The sequence below is a fragment of the Macaca nemestrina genome, chromosome 18 (genome assembly GCF_043159975.1).
Source record: "Macaca nemestrina isolate mMacNem1 chromosome 18, mMacNem.hap1, whole genome shotgun sequence".
In the NCBI taxonomy this organism is placed as follows: domain Eukaryota; kingdom Metazoa; phylum Chordata; class Mammalia; order Primates; family Cercopithecidae; genus Macaca; species Macaca nemestrina.
In genome coordinates, this window is record NC_092142.1 from 87910369 (window position 1) to 87930669 (window position 20301).

The following is a 20301-nucleotide window of genomic DNA, read 5'->3' on the forward strand; positions in this document are numbered from 1 at the left end:
GACGGTCCCTTGCACTGCAGACGAGGAAGCCCCAGCTGAGGGGCCACAGGACAAGCCTCACGGCTCTTGGCAGCGGGGACAGAGCCAGGCCCAGCCTCAGCTGTGTCTCAGGAGGACCTGGGGTGGGAGAAGCCCCTGGGGGCCGAGAGCAGCCGAGGGCAGATCTGACTGGCATCTTCTGTCACCTGCTGGTGACCTTTTAGAACACGTGGTCCCAACCCTTGGTCTAGAACATGCTGCCGTGTCGGAGGGGCAGAAGCAGCTGAGACAGCTATACGTCCCCCACCTGTCGCTCCGTCTGTCTGGGGCTGGGGATGTCAGGACAACACCCGCCACTGCAGGTGTCCTTGGAAATGAGTGGCAAGAAGCTTCGGGGTGCAGTTTGCACCGAGCCCCTCCAGCGGGGATGCCTCTTTCATGTCCGCACCTTGCGCCTGACATGGAGGGGTGTGCGGTCAGCGGGTGGGGGCTGACCGGGTACTTGCAGTGACAGGGTGGCAGGGCCCCGGACGTGTCATGTGACCTCCGTGGGCCACAACCCCTCTGAGCGCCACGGTCTGCAGTGCTGCAGGCCTCACACAGATTGGGGGCCGGAGCCTGAGATCTGTTCTCTAAATCTGGGAGCCCAGCCTGAGCAAGCCCTCAGCAGCCGCAGCCCCAGCGTGCGGCCTGGGTTCCCTGTTTTCAGGAATCCCCCCATCTCTCATGAGCAGTCAGCTGGGTCAGGCTGGCTCCACCGGCTCTGGGATTCAGCTACAGCCTGGCCTGGATGCAGCCGGGGTCACTGCCATCTGGAGTGAGGGGCTGCAGCGGGCACGGCTGGAGGGAGAGCTGCAAGGTCCCCTCCCCCACTCTGTCCCCTTCAGGTCCGTGAAGTCGGGGCTTTCCAGACACTCAAAATGCACCTGGACTCGGGAGCGCAGGAGGAAGCTCCGGGAGCCCGCAGGGTGGGGCAAATTCTCCAGTTCCTTCTCTACGGGGCTCCCTCCTGGCCGGTGCCTCCTGGCCTTGGCAGGGGTGGGAGGCCTGGTGTCTGCAGGGCCAGCTGCAGGGGTCACAAAAGCGGGGCCTCTTGGGAGGCAGCAGCAGGAATAGGGTCTTTCCTTACCAAATCCCACCCCAGCCTCGAGGAGGGGCTCGCCGCCACCCCGTTTTACAGATAGGAGACAGGCTGGGGTCGGCATGGCCGGTGGACAGCAGTTTCCATTCCCGCCATGGTCGGGTCCAACCACTGCCCCTCACAGACCAGGGAGCTGAGGGAGAGGGGGACGAGGCCGGCCCGAAGTCGCACAGACCTCAGCACCGCCCGTGGGGCTCCATTTTGCAGGCTCAGGGCAGCAGGCCAGGCTTCAATGCCGGGGTGTGAGGGGCAGGTGCTGGGGCTCCCGGTGGGCCCTGCTAGAGGGCACCATGAACCTGGTCCAGTTAGGGCAAGCATGGCCTGCGGGGCTGCAATTTGGCAAAGCCCCCGACCTTCTGCAAAGCTGTGGGTTCACCCCATCCCCTTCTGCAGGGGCCTCCCTGGGTGAGCCCCAGTGGCTGTGGCTGTTGGCAGCTTCTGCCAGGTCTTCTCAGGAGGGCATGCCTTCTGGCCCCACTCCTCCGAGGGAGAAAGCCACGCTTGGGGCCCTCACCCCAGGAGCCCTTGTCTCCACAAAGGGGGTGCCTGGAAAAGCTGACGGAAATTCACGTCAGTGGGGGACAGGCCTGGGGGAAGGGTTGGCCCACTCTCCAAAAGCTGCCAGTAAAACAGCTGCTCTGCAGCTGCCCTGGGCCAAGACAGGATTTCACTCCAGGAGGTGGCGGTGGCGGCCCCAAGCCGGCAGCCTTGCTGTGTGATCAGTTGGGTGTCAGGACGTGCTTGATCCAGGGGTCAGCAACACGGTGTCAGGCAGCACCTGCATGGGGCTTCCTCAAGTGAAGCAAGGTGATGGAGAGGGGGGTTCTGAGGGGCTCAGCTGAGGGTGTGGCTCTTGTCTCAGAGCAGGGCATGCAGTGGGGTCCCTCTCCTGACATGTGACCTCAGCTGCTCTCCTCTGCGAGGGTCCTTGGCAGGATGCACAGCCTGGGAGGATGTGGCCCACCCTCGCCCTGCTGTGTGAGCTAGGCTGATTTCTTGACCTTTCTGATTTGTGTCCTCATCTGAGGTCAGCGATGCCCTTGAAGTGTTGCCGGGTGAAAGCTGGGAACGGGATTGCGTATCCGTCTGCCCCTCCCCTCCGGGGCCACAGAGTCTGAGTTCCTGGGAAAACTGTGGAGCCCGGTCCTGCGTCCTGGCTGCTGTCTGGGCTGCTGTGGAGCTGCCTTCTGGCCTGCAGGTCCTCACCTGCTTTGTTGACTGACTGCACTCTGTCCTTGCTGCCGGATCCTCCAACCAGGTCTGGAAGAATCGCAGGCTCTCCAAGATCCAAGCAGAGTGGGCCCCGCTCTGTGTCCGGGACACTGGCTCGGGAAGGGGGCCTCAGTCTGTCCCCATGCACCCCCAATGCTGTGTCCGAGACAGAGACCTGTGCTGTCTGAGGGGACGCCATACCCTGTCTGCCGTCAGGGACAGCTCAGCCCCAGCAATACCTCCCGCCTTGGAGTAGCCCTGAGCAGTGTCTGCACCTGGGGAGGGGCTCGGCACGGTCCCCTCTGATGCCAACCCAGGCAGGCAAGCAGGACCCCAGGCCTCACTCAGCCATGTGGTAGGGCACAGTGGCAGGGGCCCCAGGATAGGGGCAGGAGAGGAGGGGGCTATTTCTCTGCTCAGGGAGAAGGAGGCAGAGCCCTGGTGTCTCCTGTAGTTTCCAAGACGACGATCCCCCAGGCCAGAGCTCTCACCCCTCCTCCCATCAGTGTCCCACTCTGTTCTCTCCACCACGCTCCCTGGATCTCAGGCTGTCCTCTGACCCAGACCTCTTGCCCGGATCACTTGCTACCACCTTAGGGGCAGAGACAAGAAGGGGATAGGGTCTCCCAGGGTCACGGGATGATTGACCCAGACCCAGTGCTGAGTGAGGTGCTCCCCTGATCAGGCCAGGCCAGATCCTGCAGTCTCGAGGCTTGGATGCCTGGCACCCTAACAGCCGCACGGGGCTCCCTGCTGCAGGCTCCGGCCCCTCCAGGCCCATCCCGAGGCCTGACCCCAGGGCGCTAGAGCCTGGCCTGAGGCTGACCAGGCAGTCAGGACCCCAGACCCAATGGAGGGCCCATCTCTGGGCCTGGCCCTGCTTGCTGTGCAGCCCCGGGCCGGTCACCCCATCTCTGGGCCTTGGCTCCTGCTCGGACAGTGGCTGTGAAGGTGGCTCTGGAATCAGCGAGCAGCTCAGATATGCCAGTCCCTGCCTCGGCACCAGCAGGATGCACACAGCCAAGTAACAACTCAAGGACCAGGAGCGCGGAGGCCGAGCCTCACCTGGAGATGGGATGGACTCACGCCTTCCTGGGCTGAGCACCCTCCTGGGCCAGCACCGTCTGCTGAGGGCCCTGCTGCAAGCAGGCACCAGAGCCCCTGCCTCGTGCAGCCAGCTGGGGGCCGGGGGATGAGTAGTACCTGAGGGGGCGGCTGGTTTGTCTCATGGGGTGAGAGACTGAAGGAGAGGAGCACCGAGAGAAGGAGGCCGAGGGCAGCGAGGCCTCGCTAAGAAGACGCTGAGAGCAACCCCAGGCAGGAGCCCCGTGGAGAGGGGGCTTCTCGGCGAGGGCACAGCACAGGCACTGGCTTGGGAGGCTTGTGGAGCCGCCAGGCAGCCGGGGCTGTGAGTGCCGGAGGCGGACACAGTGGGGTCGGGGCGGGCGGGCTGGGCCGTGGGTGTGCGCAGGTGTGACGTGGCTGACTTGTTTTAAATCAACTCAATTTTCCCTTTTTTTTTGAGACGGAGTTTCCCTCTGTCGCCCAGGCTGGAGTGCAGGGTCGCAATCTTGGCTCACTGCAACCTCTGCCTCCCGGGTTCACGCGGTTCTCCTACCTCAGCCTCCTGAGTAGCTGGGATTACAGGCACCCACCACCACACCCAGCTAATTTTTGTATATTTAGTAGACAGGGTTTTGCCATGTTGGCCAGGCTGGTCTCAAACTCCTGACCTCAAGTGATCCCCCCGCCTCGGCCTCCCAAAATGCTGGGATGACACGCGTGAGTCACTGTACCTGGCCTTGATTTTTCAAATGACATGGTGACACAACCACTCTCCGCCCACCTGAGAGCGCTGCCTGGGGCCTGGGGTGGGCAGAGCTGGGAGAGGAAGCCCCTCGGTGGGGTCCCCGCTGCAGACCTGTGCCCTGGCAACTGCCCGACAGGCCTCTGAGCAGCCGTCCTGGGGGTGGACTTGGGGGTTTAGTGCTGAGAACTTCATTGGCTCCTGCTACAGGTCGGCCTCTGGCTTTGTCACAGTCAATCTGAGTGATCCAGTCCACAGCTCCTGGCTGGAGTTCCTTCAAAGGGTGGGTGGGCGGCGCTCAGACCAGCCTCTCTTTTCCCTGTTTCTCCCCAGCTGCCCCTGGCTGACGTCTCCTCGGAGGAGCACTGGCCGGCGAGTCCTGGCTCAGCTGTGACCAATCGGCCTCTCCCTGGGGCCGCTCTTCCTGCCCACGCCTCCCTGGTCAACTGCAGTCACGGAAGTGAAAGTGCCGGAAAACCCCTGCGCAGCGCCCAGGCAGGTTAACGGGACGCACTGCTTCTCAGTCCACATGTGGTGAGAAGTGAAAGTCATCTTTGCCTAAAGAATGGCCTCCCAGAGCCGCCCCCATGGGGCCACTTCCTCCAGGAAGCTGGCCTGGATTGCACCCTGACCCTAGGCACCGTCCCTGTCTTCCTAGGTGCTGATTCGAGGTCTTCCTGCTGGACAGGAGGACGTGGCTGGTTGCTGTGCTTGTGTGTGGGGATGGGCTGGTATGGGGAAGGAGCGGAGCATTCCGGCAACCACTGAGGCCTTAGGGAAGCAGTGCCATGCTTACTGGGGAGAGAGGGAGGTGCACTGACCGGGCCCGGAGAACTGGCTGCACCTGGCAATGAGGACATACCCAGAGCCCCTGCTCCCTGCTCTGCCCCAGTGGAGTGTCCAGTGGGGAGGTAGTTGGGGGAGGTCGGGCTTTGTCCCACCATCCACTCTCCTGAGGACTTCCTACCTCTGTGGACGCCTCTCTCTCTATTCCTGGCTCATCCATTCCTCTTCACCCTCCGTCCCCAGAGCTCTGCAGTCTCCCGCCTCTGTCCGGCCTTCGCAAACCCTCCCTCATGGAGCTGTCCACGCACTGGCCACCCTGTCCCCTCGCGGTGCTGCTGGCTTCCGGCCATGACTGACCCAGCAGTGGTTCCAGGGCGAGCTTCCCTCCGAGCCTGGGGCTGGACTCCACGGTCAGTGTGATTTCACAGCAGCGAGATCCTCACATCTCCAGCCCATCTGCCTCTGCCCCACAGGGTCAGTGAAGCCTGCTGTGTGCCTCTCAGAACCTCAGTATCTTCTTCTGTGATGGCAGTAACAGCAGCACCCCCGGGCTGGCTCCCCAACATGGAGCCCCCCGACACTATGTGGTCAACAAAAGGGAGAACAGGAGGTGGGAGAACGGCGGTGACAGCATGTTGCTCACAGACGCAGGTCCGACGGCCACTATCTGGCCCCTTTGCAGGCACCCTTGGGGCTGCCCGTCTGTCTGTCTGTCTGTGGCCTCAGACGTCTTGTCACGCGCACACTGACCTCCCTGCCTCTGGCTGGAGCCCACGGACACCCTGGCAAGCTCTGCATGATCCGCCAGCTCCATAGCCCGGCAAACACGGGGCCTGCGGCTGAAGGAAGAATTGGGCTGAGACCACCTGGCTGCTCATGTCCACTCCCCCTCCCACCGCACCCCCTCGATGGGCACCTCCCATAATGGGGGCTGCCTGCAGCCTCTCCAGCGCCTCCCTGTGTCCCACTGCCTGGAGTGCAGAGTGAGTGGCCGGAGCTGTGGCCTGGGGTGGGCTGGGCCTTAGAAGAAGGAGGCAGAGGAAGATTTGGGAGGAAGAAGGCCTTGGGAAGACAGAGGTAGAGGCTGTGGTGTGGCGGGCACAGACCAGGAACACCTGGGGCCAGCAGGACCTGGAGGAGGCAGGACCCGGAGGAGCACGGCCATCTGGCGCCTTAGTTTCGAACTTCCAGCCTACGGCGCTGTGAGAGAAGCCTCTGTCATTCTGGGTCCCCACCCAGCTTGCAGCCTGTCCTTACTGCAGCCCCAGGAGATAGAAACACTGGGGGAAGGCATTCCAGACCCAGAACATTCCAAACCCAGAACATTCCGGACCCAGAACATTCTAAACCCAGAACATTCCGGACCCAGAACATTCCAAACTCAGAACATTCCAAACCCAGAATATTCCGGACCCAGAACATTCCAGATGCAGAACATTCCAGACCAGAACATTCCAGACCCAGAACATTCCGGACCTAGGACGTTCCAGACCCACAACATCCAGAGGGCAGCTGGGCCCAGATGGCCATTTGAGGAGATGGAGGATGGAGAGTGAATGGCGACGCAGCCCAGCCCCAAGGGCAAGGTCGGTGGAGGGAGCTCAGGCTGACCATAGGCTCTGGACATGACCCCTGTGCCAGGTGGGCTCCAGCCAGGGCTTAAGCTTCCTGCACAGATGGTGCCTCCACAACATCTGCCCACCTTGCCCGGTCCCCATAACACCCGCCCGCCTTTGCCTGGACCCCTCCACTGATGGTGCTCACCACCTCCCCGAGATCCCATGTCATCCCTCTACGGTGACACCAGGCCGCCTGACTCAGTTTCTCCCCCATGGAGGTCCCAGCACATGGCACTGAGCCTTCTCTGCCTCAGCCTATACTCGCCAGGTGGATTTCAAAGTCTCTGTCTCCGGCACCCTCCTTAGGTGACCTGGTTCCCATCCCTCTCTCCTGGGGCAGTCAGGTCACCACTGTGACCTCAGCCTCTTTTTTCACAAAGTGGGTTTGTGGAGACAAGGCGGTGAGAGCCTGCACAGCTCTGAGCACACACAGCGGGCGCGTCATAAACCCAGGACCACAAGCGCTTGTCTTAAGGGGTTCCTTCTGCACCACTGGGCCAAGGGGTCAGTGAGGATCTGGACCCTCCGCCTGCGGGGGCTGGTGAAAGAGCCCAGGGAAGGGGGTCCTGGCCCCCAGATGGCGGCGTGTGCTCTGTGGCCGTCTTCTGATTGCTTACACCTCAGCCCCCTGGACACTGTCAGAGGAGACGAAAGGTTGAGTTCCTCCCATCCGCTGCGCAGCACACGGATGCCTCCCCGCCTGCCACCAAACACGCAGCAACACAGCCCTGTTCAGTCAGCCTTTGCTCTAAAGACAGGAAGGTTCTTCTACTTCACCTCTTAAAAATATTACTGTTCTCCCCAGAGTTTAAAGCCAATCAGCCTGTTTTCAGGCCTCAAAGGTTTTAGGGACTCTTGGGAAGCCTGTGTGCCTGAGATCCACACAGTGGGGCTGAGGGGCCCTCAGGTCTGTCCAGGATCCCCCCAGTTCCCACAGCCCCCATGACCCCTGCTCCTCCAGCTGGGCGATGCTTGATGCTGAGGCTTTCCGGCATCACAGGGCCCCACATCTGTCCCCTGGGGGCCCCTGGGGTGCAGGATGAGAAGCTCCAAGCCCTGGTATTCACGTGTATCTCTGCTGCCTGATGTGGCCAAGGCTGTCCCATGGGCACCCTGGAATAGGGTTGGGTGGTTGCAGGGACAGAAGGCCCTAGAAGCCAGGTGCAGGACCCTGCACCCAAGTGAGACCCTGCTCCCTCCTCACATTGAAGCCCCTAAGCAGGGGCTCCCTGGGGATGGGCACAGTGGCTGTGTACTCTGTGTTAGAGGCCACCCTGGCCGTCCGCTCCTCACCTCCAGCCATGTCAGAGGCCACCCTGGCCGTCTGCTCCTCACCTCCAACCATGTCAGAGGCCCACCCTGGCCCTCTGTTTCATGCCTCTAGCCACCAGCCCCTCGCACGAATCAGGCACAGGGCCACCTCCTGGCCCTAACCTCCTTCCACGGTAGATGCCCCCATCCTTCCACAGTAGACACGCCCATCCTAACAAAGCAGCTGTTCTCCATGCACCTCAGAGCCCGTCTCTCTCCCCACAGGTGAGAAACTCACGCAGGGAGCTGGTGGGACGGGTCTGATCCATGAGGAAACTGAGGCCCAGAAGGAGGGAGCACCTGGCCCAAGGCCACTCCGTGCCAGGGGACAGACAGGGCCGCCCGGGAGAGGATGGGATGGCAGATGCCAGGGCCAGTGAGCTGGTGCTGCCTTGAAGGCAGCTCTGAGTCACCCCCTCGGGAGAAACCCACAGTGTCACTAGCTGTGGTGAGGTCCGGCTTTTGCACGCCAGGCACCTGGGTCTGGGATGTTCCTGCTCACAGCTGGGGCCCTCGTAGGGGGCGGCTCTGGGGTCCCACGGGCACCTGCAGGTGGGAACAGCCTCAGGCAGCCGCCGCCAGGACCTGCTCAGGGAATGTGGTCTCCAGAGACGGGGACACCCCAGGTCCTGGGTTCTGTGTGTTAGTGTCAGGGGTGCAGGCAGACCCTGGACCTGACGGCCGCAGTGAGAGCCCTGCGAGACAGGAGACTGCTGGTTCCGGAAGGTTCTGACAGCTGCTGGGAGTGTGGCCACGAGGGCCACCGGGAGACGGGGACACCAGCCTGCAGCTGCAGCCCCCAGTGTCTGGGAGACCTTGTCCTGGGACTTTGCAGGCTTGGGCGGGGGGTGTCAGCAATAGCTGGCGTCCTGCTGGACCGCTCCCCAGAGCCCGAAGCCCCCAGGAAGGCAGGCCCAGGTTCCCCACAAACCCCCACTGCCCTGCCTGGAATCGTTCCTTGGACAGGGGCCTGGGGTCGGGTCCCTTTCCTCCTCACTGGGGTCTTGGGCCAGGGCCCTCCCCTCTGGCCTCAGTTTCCTCATCCAACCTGCTGTGAGGCGTCGCACCTGGAGGGCATCCCAGGAGGAGGAGGGCTCTCTTTGTAGGACCCCCAATCACTTCCTGACTGCAGCTCTCCCACCCCCAGGAGAACACAGCCCACCCTCCTAGACAGGGCTGAGCAGCCCGGCCTCCAGCATCTGCCTCTGGGTGGGGCCAGGGCACCCGGCTGGCACCTGCCAAGCCCTCACCAGCCCACCTGCCCCAGCTGTGCAGGACCTGCCTGAGGGGTGGCCCTGTTGATATCTGAGGTGAGTCAACACGGCCGCCCATGCCGGCGCTGTCAACAAAGCCCCGCGAAGCTCGAAGGAGTCACAGCCTCGGCACCTGCTGCCGCCCTCTGCCCCCACCCCACCACCTTCCCCCCGAGCCTCTTACCTGGGCCGCCCTTCCTGGGACCCCGGGGTGCTGAGCAGGCAGCAGATGCCGGGAAGCCGCTCTCCAGCACAGGGTGCGGCTGGGACATGGAGCCACGGGTGGATCCCGAGGCTGAACCGGCTGCCCTGTCCCTCAGTCTCGAAGCCGGCATGAGGAGGGCCACCCTCAGGGGCCAACCTGGGGCCCAGGACAGGCCTCTTCCGGGAATGCCTTTCCCGACCTCCTGCAGCCTTGAGGGAAACAGGAGGGGCTGGGCCAGCTGGGGCGTCCTGGAGTTGGGCCTCTGCCGCTGGAAAGCCCAGGCCCTCCTGGCTGCCAACCGGGTGTCCTCAGCCCTGGGGAGGGGGTGGGAGCCGTGAGGCTCATGTGATGCGGGGCGGGCCTGGGGCTGCAGGCTGGGGAAGGTCTCCCTGCAGCCTGCGGGTGAGGCAGCCAGCTGTGTCCCTGTGATAATGGGCCGGAGGCCTGCAGCTGTGCCCCCCACTTCCCCGACAGGAACCATCTGGGGCCCTGCCCTTCACGGCCTTTCCTCGGGCCATTCCGGTTTGACCTTCCAACAACTTCCTCCTCCCCAGGCAGCTCTGGTGATGTCCCACCCACCCTGAGCCCTACAGCGTGTGTTCCTTGCTCCGGGGCAGGTCTGCAGGCCTAAGGGCAGCTCCATCCTGGCCCAGAGCCCTCGGCCTACTCCGCCCACCCACCTTCCCACCAGGGCTTGGCGCTTTCTTCAGTCTGGGGTATTTGGGGGTCTCCTCCCTCTCCGCTTGCCCTCAGTCAGCGGGACTTTCCCCAACACCCCTTTTAGTTTGCCCCCACTCCAGGGGCCACCCCGCCCGTGTTCCTGTGGCTGTCGACTGTGCCCTTGAGCCAGATGGGGCCTCTGACCGGCCTCCCCTCAGCCCTGGCTCCCCCAGCTGCTGGGAGTTCTTGGGCCCCTGATCTGTCCTTAAAGTACCTCCCGCTCGCTGGGGAGCAAACTGTCTCTCTCTGCCGGGCCTCGTGCGCAGGGCTCCTGACCCTCTGTGGAGACAGCGGGGCTCCCTGCCTCTCCGGGGCTGCCTTGGAAGGACCCTCACCCCGCGCCCCAGCGGCCGCCTCCGGAGTTTGCGGGGGTCGGGGTGGGTGGCTTCTCCAGTCTGAGAAATTCCAGAAGCCACCTCAGAGCCCTCTTGGGACCACTCAGACCCCAGGGAGAGTCCCAGGACCCCTTTCTAGCAGCCATTGGGCTGAGAGTGAGTCACATCCCAGATGCTGGAAAAAAAGTCACTTTCTAAAGTGCCCTGACAACTGTCAGAGGCAAGAGGAGCTTCCCGGGAGGTGACAGTAGCCCTTCGGCCCTGCAGCCCTGGTGGGCGACTTTTTGGATACCATGGCTGGAGGCTTCGTGGCCTCAGACAGGCCAGAGGTGTGGAACCCGCAGACCCAAGGCCGGTTCACGGGCATCTGTGCTATTTTGATTTGATTTGATTTGATTTTTAGGTCACGCCTGCACATGGTTAATAATTCAAGCCGTGCAGGGGTAAAAGCCGACTCCTTTCCCGCAGGGTCCCCAGGTGTCCCGGGTCTCCCTGTCCTGGTAATCGGGTGTCCTTCTCGAGTTGGTGACAACAAGCTGCGTGCCAGCGCGTGTGTCCAGCTTACGGTCAGAGCGTGTTTGTTACTGCTGGGGAACTTCCTAGAGGCAAGGCCCGCCCGGGGCCTCCCCTGCACTGGGTGGTGGGCCGCTCTGCCCCCAGGACTCAGGCTGGAAGGGACCTCCCTGCAAGCCCGGGGCCAGTCCCCTGGTGCCATCATCGGGTCCCCACGTCCCCTGCTGTTCCCCGCACTCTGGCTCAGGGTGAGATTAGCAGTCGGGGTCCTGGGGGCCCTGACCCCCTTGGTTTCCTCATCTGTGCAGGGTGCATGATCCTAACGGCCTCAGCTCCTAGAGCGTTTCCGGGAGTGGAGACAGCAGAGGCGCTGGGCGGCCACATGGGCCAGGGCCACGGTGGTCACATGGCTGGTGTTTGTCTGTGTCAGTGCCTGTTCCCCACCTATGTGCAGTGGGAGTCTCAGAGTCGGGGAACTGAGGGTCTCAGGGGGCGCAGCCCCCACTCCATGAGGCAGCAGGATGGCACCCTGGGTGGGGGTGGTAACTCCCCTCACGGGGGTAGGAGACAGGCTGCCCCGCCCCCAGCCCTGAGGCAGATGTTCGAGGCCTGCACCTGCGCCCCCCGCAGATGGGACACTTCCACTTTCGCAATGAGGCCCTGAGCTCCCCGCCTGGCCCTGTCCTGCCTGGTGTCTAATCAGGGGGTCTGATGGAGGTGGGGTTGGAAAGAGAAGAGAAGAAAGTTGCCCACAAGTTGGGGGCAGGAGCTGCCTCCCACTTTGGCGGCCACCTGGGGTGTGGGCACCACTCCCCACCTCCCCACTACCCGCCTCCTCTCCCCCAGGCCGGGCAGTTGGTGCTTGTGGGGAAGCAGACGTTGGCTGTGGCTTTCAGAGCTGGGCGGCTGGGAGATAAGGGGCTGGGGAGGAAGTGGCTGCAGAGGTGGAGGCAGCAGGAGCGGGCTCGGCTTCTCCCAGAGACTCCTGCTGTCTGCAGCCAGCACCCAGCCTCGCGGGGCAGAAGGGGCCTTTCCTTCCTTCCTAAAAGACCTATTAGGGCCCACTGGGGTTCTGTCGGTGTCCAAGACAGCCCCTGGTCCTGCTCTCTGGGACTATAGGAGACACGGTCCATTAACATGGCCTGGCATGTGCGGCCTGGAGGGCAGTTGGGGAAACTGCCCCTGGGTAGGCAGAGGGGCCCTAAGGCAGGCTTTGGTGAATCTGCAGGATGGCCAGAGAACTGGAGGAGGGTGTGGGGGCAGTGGGGGAGATGATGCCATGTGGGGGTGCGTGAGGAGGTCTTTCTTCAGTCAGGGTGTCTTATGTTTGCCTTCTCTTCTAGCATGTAGGAACCCGCCACCCCCCTCCAACACACACACCCTTCACTGCTGGATAAATAGATGAATGAATAGATTGATGAATGAATAGATTAATCAATGAATGAATGGATGGGTGGATGAGTGAATGGGTGGGTAGATGGGTAGGTGGATGGCTGGATGGGTGGGTGGGTGGATGAGTGAATGAGTGGATGGATGGATGGATAGATGGGTGAGTGGGTGGATGTGTGGGTGGATGGACAGATGTGTGGATGGGTGGGTGGATGGATAGATGGGTGAATGGGTGGATGGATGAGTGGATAAATGGGTAAACGGGTGGGGTGGGTGAATGGGTGGGTAGGTGGATGGATGACTGGGTGAATGAATGTTGGATGGGTGTGTGGGTGGATGGGTGGATAGATGGGTGAGTGGGTGGGTGGATAGATGGGTGAGTGGGTGGATGGATGGATAGATGGGTGAATGGGTGGGTGGGTGGATGGATGAATAGATGGGTGGATGGATGAGTGGATGGATGGGTGGATGGATGAGTGGATGGATGGGTGGATAGACAGGTGGATGGATGAATGGGTGGATGGATGGGTGGGTGGATGGGTGGATAGATGGGTGTATTGGTGAATGGGTGGGTAGGTGGATGGGTGGATGGATGAGTGGATGGATGGGTGGATGGATGAGTGGATGGATGGGTGGATAGACAGGTGGATGGGTGAATGGGTGGATGGATGGGTGGGTGGATGGGTGGATAGATGGGTGGATTGGTGAATGAGTGGGTAGGTGGATGGGTGGATGGATGAGTGGATGGATGGGTGGATAGACAGGTGGATGGGTGAATGGGTGGATGGATGGGTGGATGGATGAGTGGGTGGATGGGTGGGTGGATGGGTGGATGGGTGGATTGGTGAATGGGTAGGTAGGTGAATGGATGGGTGGATGGATGGGTGGGTGGATGGGTGGATAGATGGGTGGATTGGTGAATGGGTAGGTAGGTGAATGGATGGGTGAATGGGTGGGTAGGTAGATGGGTGGATACATGGTGAATAGGTGAGTGGGTGGATGGGGATGGGTGGGTGGATGGGGATGGGAGGGTGGAGGGGTGGATGGATGGGTGGAGGGGTGGGTGGGTGGATGGGGATGGGAGGGTGGAGGGGCGGATGGATGGGTGGAGGGGTGGGTGGGTGGATGGGGATGGGAGGGTGGATAGACAGGTGGATGGATGGGTGGAGGGGTGGGTGGGTGGATGGGTGGATCAATGAATAAGTGGTATATGGTTTTATGGAAGTCTCGTGCCAGCCCACTTTACAGAGGAGGAGGAGGCCCACAAGGGTGCCATCCCTACTCACAAAGCCTGGAGAGAGGAATGGAAGTCGCAAGGCGGCCCCAGAGGAGGCTGAGCAGTGACATGTGTGGGTGAACCTGACTGGCCACGCCTTGCCCCGGCTTTCTGGTCCTGAATAAGGTGTGGACAGTTGGGGTGAGCCACAGAGGGAGTGGGGGCTGGGGGCGGAGGCAGGAAAAATCCTGCCCCGGGTGTTCAAGACAGTGTGGGCGAAGAGGCCCGGAGCTGGACGCCCAGCCACTCCCCGGCTCAGGGCACGGCTGAGCAAACCCAGAACCACGGAGAAGGTGCCACGGCCGGAGGGCTGGGGTGATTTGGGGAAACCTGGTACGAAGTGATGCAGGATTCCAGGGCTCTGAGACTGCAGTTACTGGGTGCACCTGCCACCCCCAGAGAGAGCAGGTCTGCCCGGGGAGTCCGAGCCGAGGCGCGGGCCGGAGACACCCAGTGAGAGCACGGAACTGGAATCGGTCTTCACCTTCCTGGTATGTGGACTCCTTGGGCATCTAGTAAATAAATAAGTTCACAGAATTATGAAGGAAACCCATTTTACCAAAATACAGTTACCACCCTCTTAGAACATTCTGGTGTAGTGAGCGCTGTGCTTTTCATTCAGCCGTGATTTAAAGTGGTGAGATGTGGGAACTGCATTCTGAGACGTGGTGGTGAGTGGAAGGGGAGGGGGGTGTTTCGTGGTGCCCGAACCCTCCCAAGGCATGGCTGCTTGGGGCCCACAGAAGTGGCCCTGGGGCAGTTCTGTTGGTGTCAACGGCACAGGCACGGCTGACGCCCCGGGAGGTGCCCACGGTCATGGTTAAAGGAAAGGCTAAATTTTGGTTCGAGACTCGACACAACGCCAGATGAAACTGATCCAAGTCCACAGATCCCCTGAATTCTGAGGAAAGAACTGCGGTTCCAGCTTATCTCGAAGGTGTCCCTCCGTCCCGGCTCACCACCTCAGCTTCCGGGAGTCTCCGGTGGGGACAGCCGGGGCCGCATGAGGGTCCCGAAGTCACAGGCTGGTTCACACTCAGCGTTTCCTGTCTGTGCTGGGTACACTTGGGCAAATGTCTTGACCCATTTCCTCAACTGTAAAGTAAGAAGGTAACAGAGTCGGCTGAACGGGGGTGTGGAGAGAATTTAATAAAACAGTCCACGTTTGGACTCTCCTTGGTGCCCGCCAAAGGTGGGCAAGCACAGAAGAGCAGCTGTGACCCCAGTGAGGTCCCTGGGCCGTGAAGGGGCCAGCCCAGGGGAGAGTGGAATCCCCACACCGCCATCTGGCCGTGCCCGCCTCCGGGCAGGCATGTTGCTGCTAGAAAGTTCTTCCTAAATTGAGCTCAGGTCGGCGTCCCTGCAGATGCGGCCCCTCTCCGGAAGAGAGCTTTGGAAGGGAGAAGGGCTCTCCCAGCCCCACCGCCGTCTCCTGGAGTCAGCCACAGCCTCCTCCCGCCCCCATGGCAAGAGACCGCTTCAGTTGCGATGTGGCCGCCCTGCCCCCCTCTTAAACCTTCAGTGGCTGCCCACCTCCCTCAAGATCAAGGCCAGACCCTGAAGGTGACTGGGGGCCCCTCCAGACTCTGCCCCAATCCCACATCAGAGCCGCTTCTCCCCGGGGTGCTTCCTCATCTCTGGGCCTCCCCAGCCCTCTCATCGAAACTTGCCTCACCTGGTGGGCTCCTACCCAGCCCTCAGAGCCCTCAGGAAGTGCCCTGTCCTGTCCTGGGCTCCACACCCCCGCACGCCTCCATCACAGCATAAGCACCTTGGGTTGCAGTTGCTGTGGGTTGGTTTCCTCGGACCCACAGGAAAGCAGCCCCCGGCGGGGACCTTGCCTGTCTCCAAGGGCTGTGTTTCCAGCACAAGGCGCAGGGCGTCGTGGGTGATGGCTGGCTGGTGGAGTTTGGCACACCCATCTCTGGGTCCCCCACATGACACCAGGAACTTCTCTGGGCTGAATTCCACCTCTCCCGCCCTCAGGACTCCCCTGGGACTCTGCCCCACACACATCCCAGGGAACAGAGAGGACACGGCCGGTCTCCCCGGGCTGAGCAGGACGGGCTGAGTCTCCAGGCCCGGCCGCCCAGGGCAGGCTTGGGACCCTGAGGCAGCCCCCCAAGGCCTGGGAGGCTTTGTGGGCCTTTGCCTGGACAGGAGGGCCTTCCCCAGCTCATCAGCCACCCCAGGAGGGCAGTGGGTGTGGGACAGAACTGACGGCAGTCGGAGGCCACAGTCCCGCAGGACCCGCTGTGCCCTTGGACTGGCATCCTCCTCCCGTCCTGAAGTGCATGGGGCTGGGCCCAGCAGGGTGGAGTCTGAACGGAGACCGTCATTTGAGCATCAGGGCAGCGGACAGCCTAGCCCCTGCTTCCTGAGCACCCTGGACTTGCCGGGGCCACTGGTGACCTGGTGGCCTCTACTCAGCATCTGACAGGACTGGAGAGGTTGAGCAATTTCCCAGGTCACCAGCGGTGCCCTGGGGTGGGATTTGGGACTCAGGCTGGGTCCAAGCCAGTCCTCTCCCTGAGGCGGAGAGCCTGCTGTGACTCCACCCACCCAGGTTCCAGGGCACAGAGCCCTCTGCCCACCGTGGTCTCTGATCCTCCCCAGCGCCGGGAGGCACCAAGACCTGTCAGGGCTGCCCATTCTGCAGAACAGGAAACCGAGGCTCCCAGAGGGGAAAGTCCCAACCTCCCTGGGGGTCCCGGGGTCCTGGGCTGCTGCACCCCAGCTGCAAAGGGGGAAGCCCCGCCCAGAGGCCACTTTCCCTGTAAGGAGACCAGGCGGGGTGAGGGCTGCCGTGTGCCGGTGCCGCCCCGGTTTCCCTCTGACTCAGGCGGAGGTGGCTGCCCCTGTGTGGGGGCCGCGTCTAGTCCTCGGGTCCCACTCCGGTGACCGGCCCCCATCTCATCTCCGGTGAGTCCGCAAGGCCACGGCTCTGCTGGTGGGGGCTGGTATGTGTGCAGCAGAAGGAATGAATGAGGGAACCCCCGCCCTGGGCCCAGGTGTGGCTTTTTCTTGCTCTTGCTCTTCCTCTCCTCCCCTCAGTCCTGCCTGGGCATGGCCCTGGCCTACCCACCAATGTTCTAGAACATTCTGGAATATTCTGCTCTCAGCCCGGAGCCTGGGAACTGGGTAAACCTAGGCCATCGAGCAGCATCCAACATGAGGAAAATACCAAGAGGCTGGTGTGTGGTTCTCCGTGTGTGACGCGTGGTGCGTGGGGAGCGGCAGCTGCCTGCCCTCCAGAGCCAGGGTGCCGCCTCCTGCATCATAGACACCTCCCCCAAGCAGGGCCCAGCCCCTGCCTCCCACCAGTGGCTACTCCAGGCTGCAGTGGGGCCTGGGGCCACGGAAGACCCAGCTAGGTCTGGCCAAGAGGCCCAAGGATATTCCAGGCACCTGGAAGGAACCGGAAGGATCTGGGAGTCTTGGGTTAAGAGTCATGCAGCCTGACCTGCTCCAAACGTGGACTTCGTCCCTGAAGAGGCTGCACAACCCTAACCGTGGTGCCTCCTGTGCAAACGCGAGTGTGATGGACGATCACAGAGCTGTTACTGTCAGGGAGGAGACCACCCCTCATATCATCCTATGCCCAATTTCTGCCTCCAAAGAAAGAAAAAGTAAAAACTAAAAGGCAGAAATGAATCCATTTCAGAAATGAAATCCACAGGCAGACAGCCCGGCGCCACATGCTGGGCCTAGTAGTTAAAGGTCGACCCCCGACCTAATCGGTTATGTTGCCTGTAGATTACAGACATTGTATGGAAAAGCACTGTGAAAATCCCGTCCTGTTCTGTTCCGATCATGCAGCCCCCAGGCACGTACCCCCTGCTTGCTCAATTGATCATGACCCTCTCACGCAGACCCCCTTAGAGTTGTGAGCACTTAAAAGGGACAGGAATTGCTCACCGGGGAACTCGGCTGTTGAGACGGGCGTCCTGCTGATGCCTCTGGCCGAATAAACCCCTTCCTTCTTTAACTCGTGTCTAAGAGTTTTGTCTGCAGCTCGTCCTGCTACCGCTGTACCTCAGAGGTGAACTGGAAGACGAACTGGCCTGTATCCAAAACAAAGAAACTGTGTGTTTGTTTCCATCATTTATTGACTTATTCTGAGGCAGGGTCTTGCTCGGTCACCCAGGCTGGAGTGCGGTGGTGCGACCTCGGCTCACTGCAGCCTCCACCCGCTGAGCTCAAGCAAATCTCCTGCCTCAGCTCTGGAATAGCTGGGACCGGAGGCGCCCGCCACCATGCCTGGCTAATTTTTTATGTTTTGTAGAGACTGGGCCTCATTATGTTGCCCAGCTGGTCTCAAACTCATGGCTGAAGCGATTCTGCCTCCCAAAGTGCTGGGATGACAGGCATGAGCCACTGTACCCAGCCTCATTGCTTTTTAATAGTTAGGTTTCTATTGACACTGTTTTCAGAAACACACAAGCTTAGAGGATATAACACAGGCGTGTGGATCACGCAGAATCTGCTTCACTGAACTGGAAGCATTTTAAACATCAGATTCTTTTAAGGCACCTTTGGGTGCCCTGGCCTAAAACACCCTCCCACTCTGCTTGTGTTCAGTTCCGACTCCAGACACCGAGGAAAGTGAGAGGGGTCGGGGCGGGGAGTCCGGGTTCTCAGAGCGCGATCCCCAACCCTGGGAGCTTGTCAGAAACCCTCGCCCACCCAGGACCTGTGCGTGCAGCACCTGGGGCTGTCCTGGGTCTGCTCCGACTGTCCCCGAGGGGATCTGGAGGGACGAGGTCATCCTCGGGTCTGTTGGAGCCAGGGTGAGGCGGCACTGTGCCTGTCATTGCAACGGTTCTCTCCCTGTGGGTGGGTGGAGGAACTTCCCTGAGGCTCTGGGACCTCCCTGGCCGTTCCAGTCACCTGAGCTCGGAGCACATGTCTGTGGTGCTTGGCGTGGGGGTGGGTCCCGGGTCCAGCCCCTTCCTGGCTGTCACCTGCAGGCTTGACCCATCTAAGGGGGTCCAACCTGGCCGGCCCGGGAGGGTAGGGTCTTCTTGGGAGGAAGCCGAAGGTCGTGGAGGAGAAGTGGGGACAGGGAAGACCATCAGGCTGCAACCCCCCATCGGGCAGTCAGAGGTGGGGGCAGGAGACCATCAGGCTGAAACCCCTCATCAGGCAGCTCAAGGCAGAGGGTTCCATGCCGGGCCCCTGCGCCGCCTCCTGCTGTCACAGCGGGTGGGTATGAGGTTTATCATCCAGCACCCAGGGAAGCTGGCCCTGCAGGCAGGGCTCCTGCCTCCACCCACCTTCCGGCCGCCCCGCCGTGTCCAGGGACCTGCTCCAGCCCTCCAGCCCTGCTTCCTGTCTTCCCTCTGCTCACTCAGCTCCTCCCGGAAGCCCCTTCTCTCCAGCCCCAGGGGGTTTGGATGCTGGGCCCTGGGGAAGGGGTCTTGGGGTCCATAGCAAGGCATCTGAGGCTCCTGGGGCACCCAGAAACCCCAGGAAGGCTGTGGATGACTCAGCAAAACCCACAAGCCCGGGGGTCTCTCAGGCATGTGCTGCAGGAGGGGTATGACGTGGGGTCTGCTCTGAGTGAGGGTCTCAGCCCTTGTCTGCTCCTGGTCCTCCTGCCACTCTGTCCCAGCCACAGCCCGGAACAGCCCACTCCACTCCCACCTCTGCCCACGGCTCACCCTGGGCCTCTCAGACCCTTGCCTCTGGGACCCCCTTGTGGAGATCTGCCTGCCCCCCGAGCCCCACAGCCCCTCCCTGCTTTTCAGCCCCCTCCCTGCTTTGATTTTCTTGAATGGCAGGTGGCACTCTCTGATGTGCTAAATGTTGTTTACTGCCTGTCTCTCCCACTAGGTCAGCCCCAGGGCAATGAGCTTTCTCTCTCTCTCTCTCTCTCTCTCTCTCTCTCTCTCTCTCTCTCCTTCCTTCCTTCCTTCCTTCCTTCCTTCCTTCCTTCCTTCCCTTCTTTCTTTTAAACAGATTTTATTTTATTTTATTTTTTATTTTTATTTTATTTTATTTTTTTTGAGACGGAGTCTCGCTCTGTCGCCCAGGCTGGAGTGCAGTGGCGCGATCTCGGCTCACTGCAAGCTCCGCCTCCCGGGTTCATGCCATTCTCCTGCCTCAGCCTCCCGAGTAGCTGGGACTACAGGTGCCCGTCACCATGCCCGGCTAATTTTTTTTTTATTTTTTAGTAGAGACGGGGTTTCACCGTGTTAGCCAGGATGGTCTTGGTCTCTTGACCTCGTGATCCGCCCACCTCGACCTCCCAAAGTGTAAACAGATGTTACTTTTTAAAGCAGCTTTAGGTTCACAGCAAAATTGAGCAGAAAGTACAGAGGGTTCCCCTGCACCCCGGGGCTCAGTATCCCCACGAGAGCGGCCGTTTGTTACAGCCGCGACCCCCTGGACGCAGCGTCATCACCCACAGGCCACACGGCCTCGGGGTCCACCTGGTGCTGTGCAGTCTGTGGTTGGAGGAATGTATCCTGACGTGGGCCCACTGCTGTGGTATCATACAGAGCAGTTTCACTGCCCCAGGTCCCCCGTGCTGCTGCTCCACGTCCCTCCGTCCCTCCCTCTCCCCAGCCCCTGGCATTGCTGATCTCTGTGCTGTCTGCACAGTTCTGCCCTTTCCTGGATGTCAGAGTCAGACCCCTACAGCGTGTAGTCCTTAGAGACAGGCTGCTTTCACTCAGCAGTGTGCATTTATGGTCCCTCCATGTCTTTTCTTTTCTTTTTTTTTTTTTTTTTTGAGATGGAGTCTCGCTCTG

The 20301-nt window shown here is 61.3% G+C and overlaps 1 protein-coding gene across 2 annotated transcripts in view; it reads right to left on the bottom strand.

The window, feature by feature from the left end:
- The window catches only part of LOC105488849 (CBFA2/RUNX1 partner transcriptional co-repressor 3), a 100428-nt gene extending 90576 nt beyond the window's left edge, over window positions 1-9852 (bottom strand). For both annotated transcript variants that reach the window (XM_011753318.3, XM_011753317.3), the window contains exon 1: window positions 9293-9852. In XM_011753318.3, the coding sequence (XP_011751620.3) occupies window positions 9293-9794 (502 nt within the window). In that variant the 5' untranslated portion in view covers window positions 9795-9852. The remainder of the gene's footprint in view (window positions 1-9292) is intronic.
- Window positions 9853-20301: the final 10449 nt, after the last annotated feature.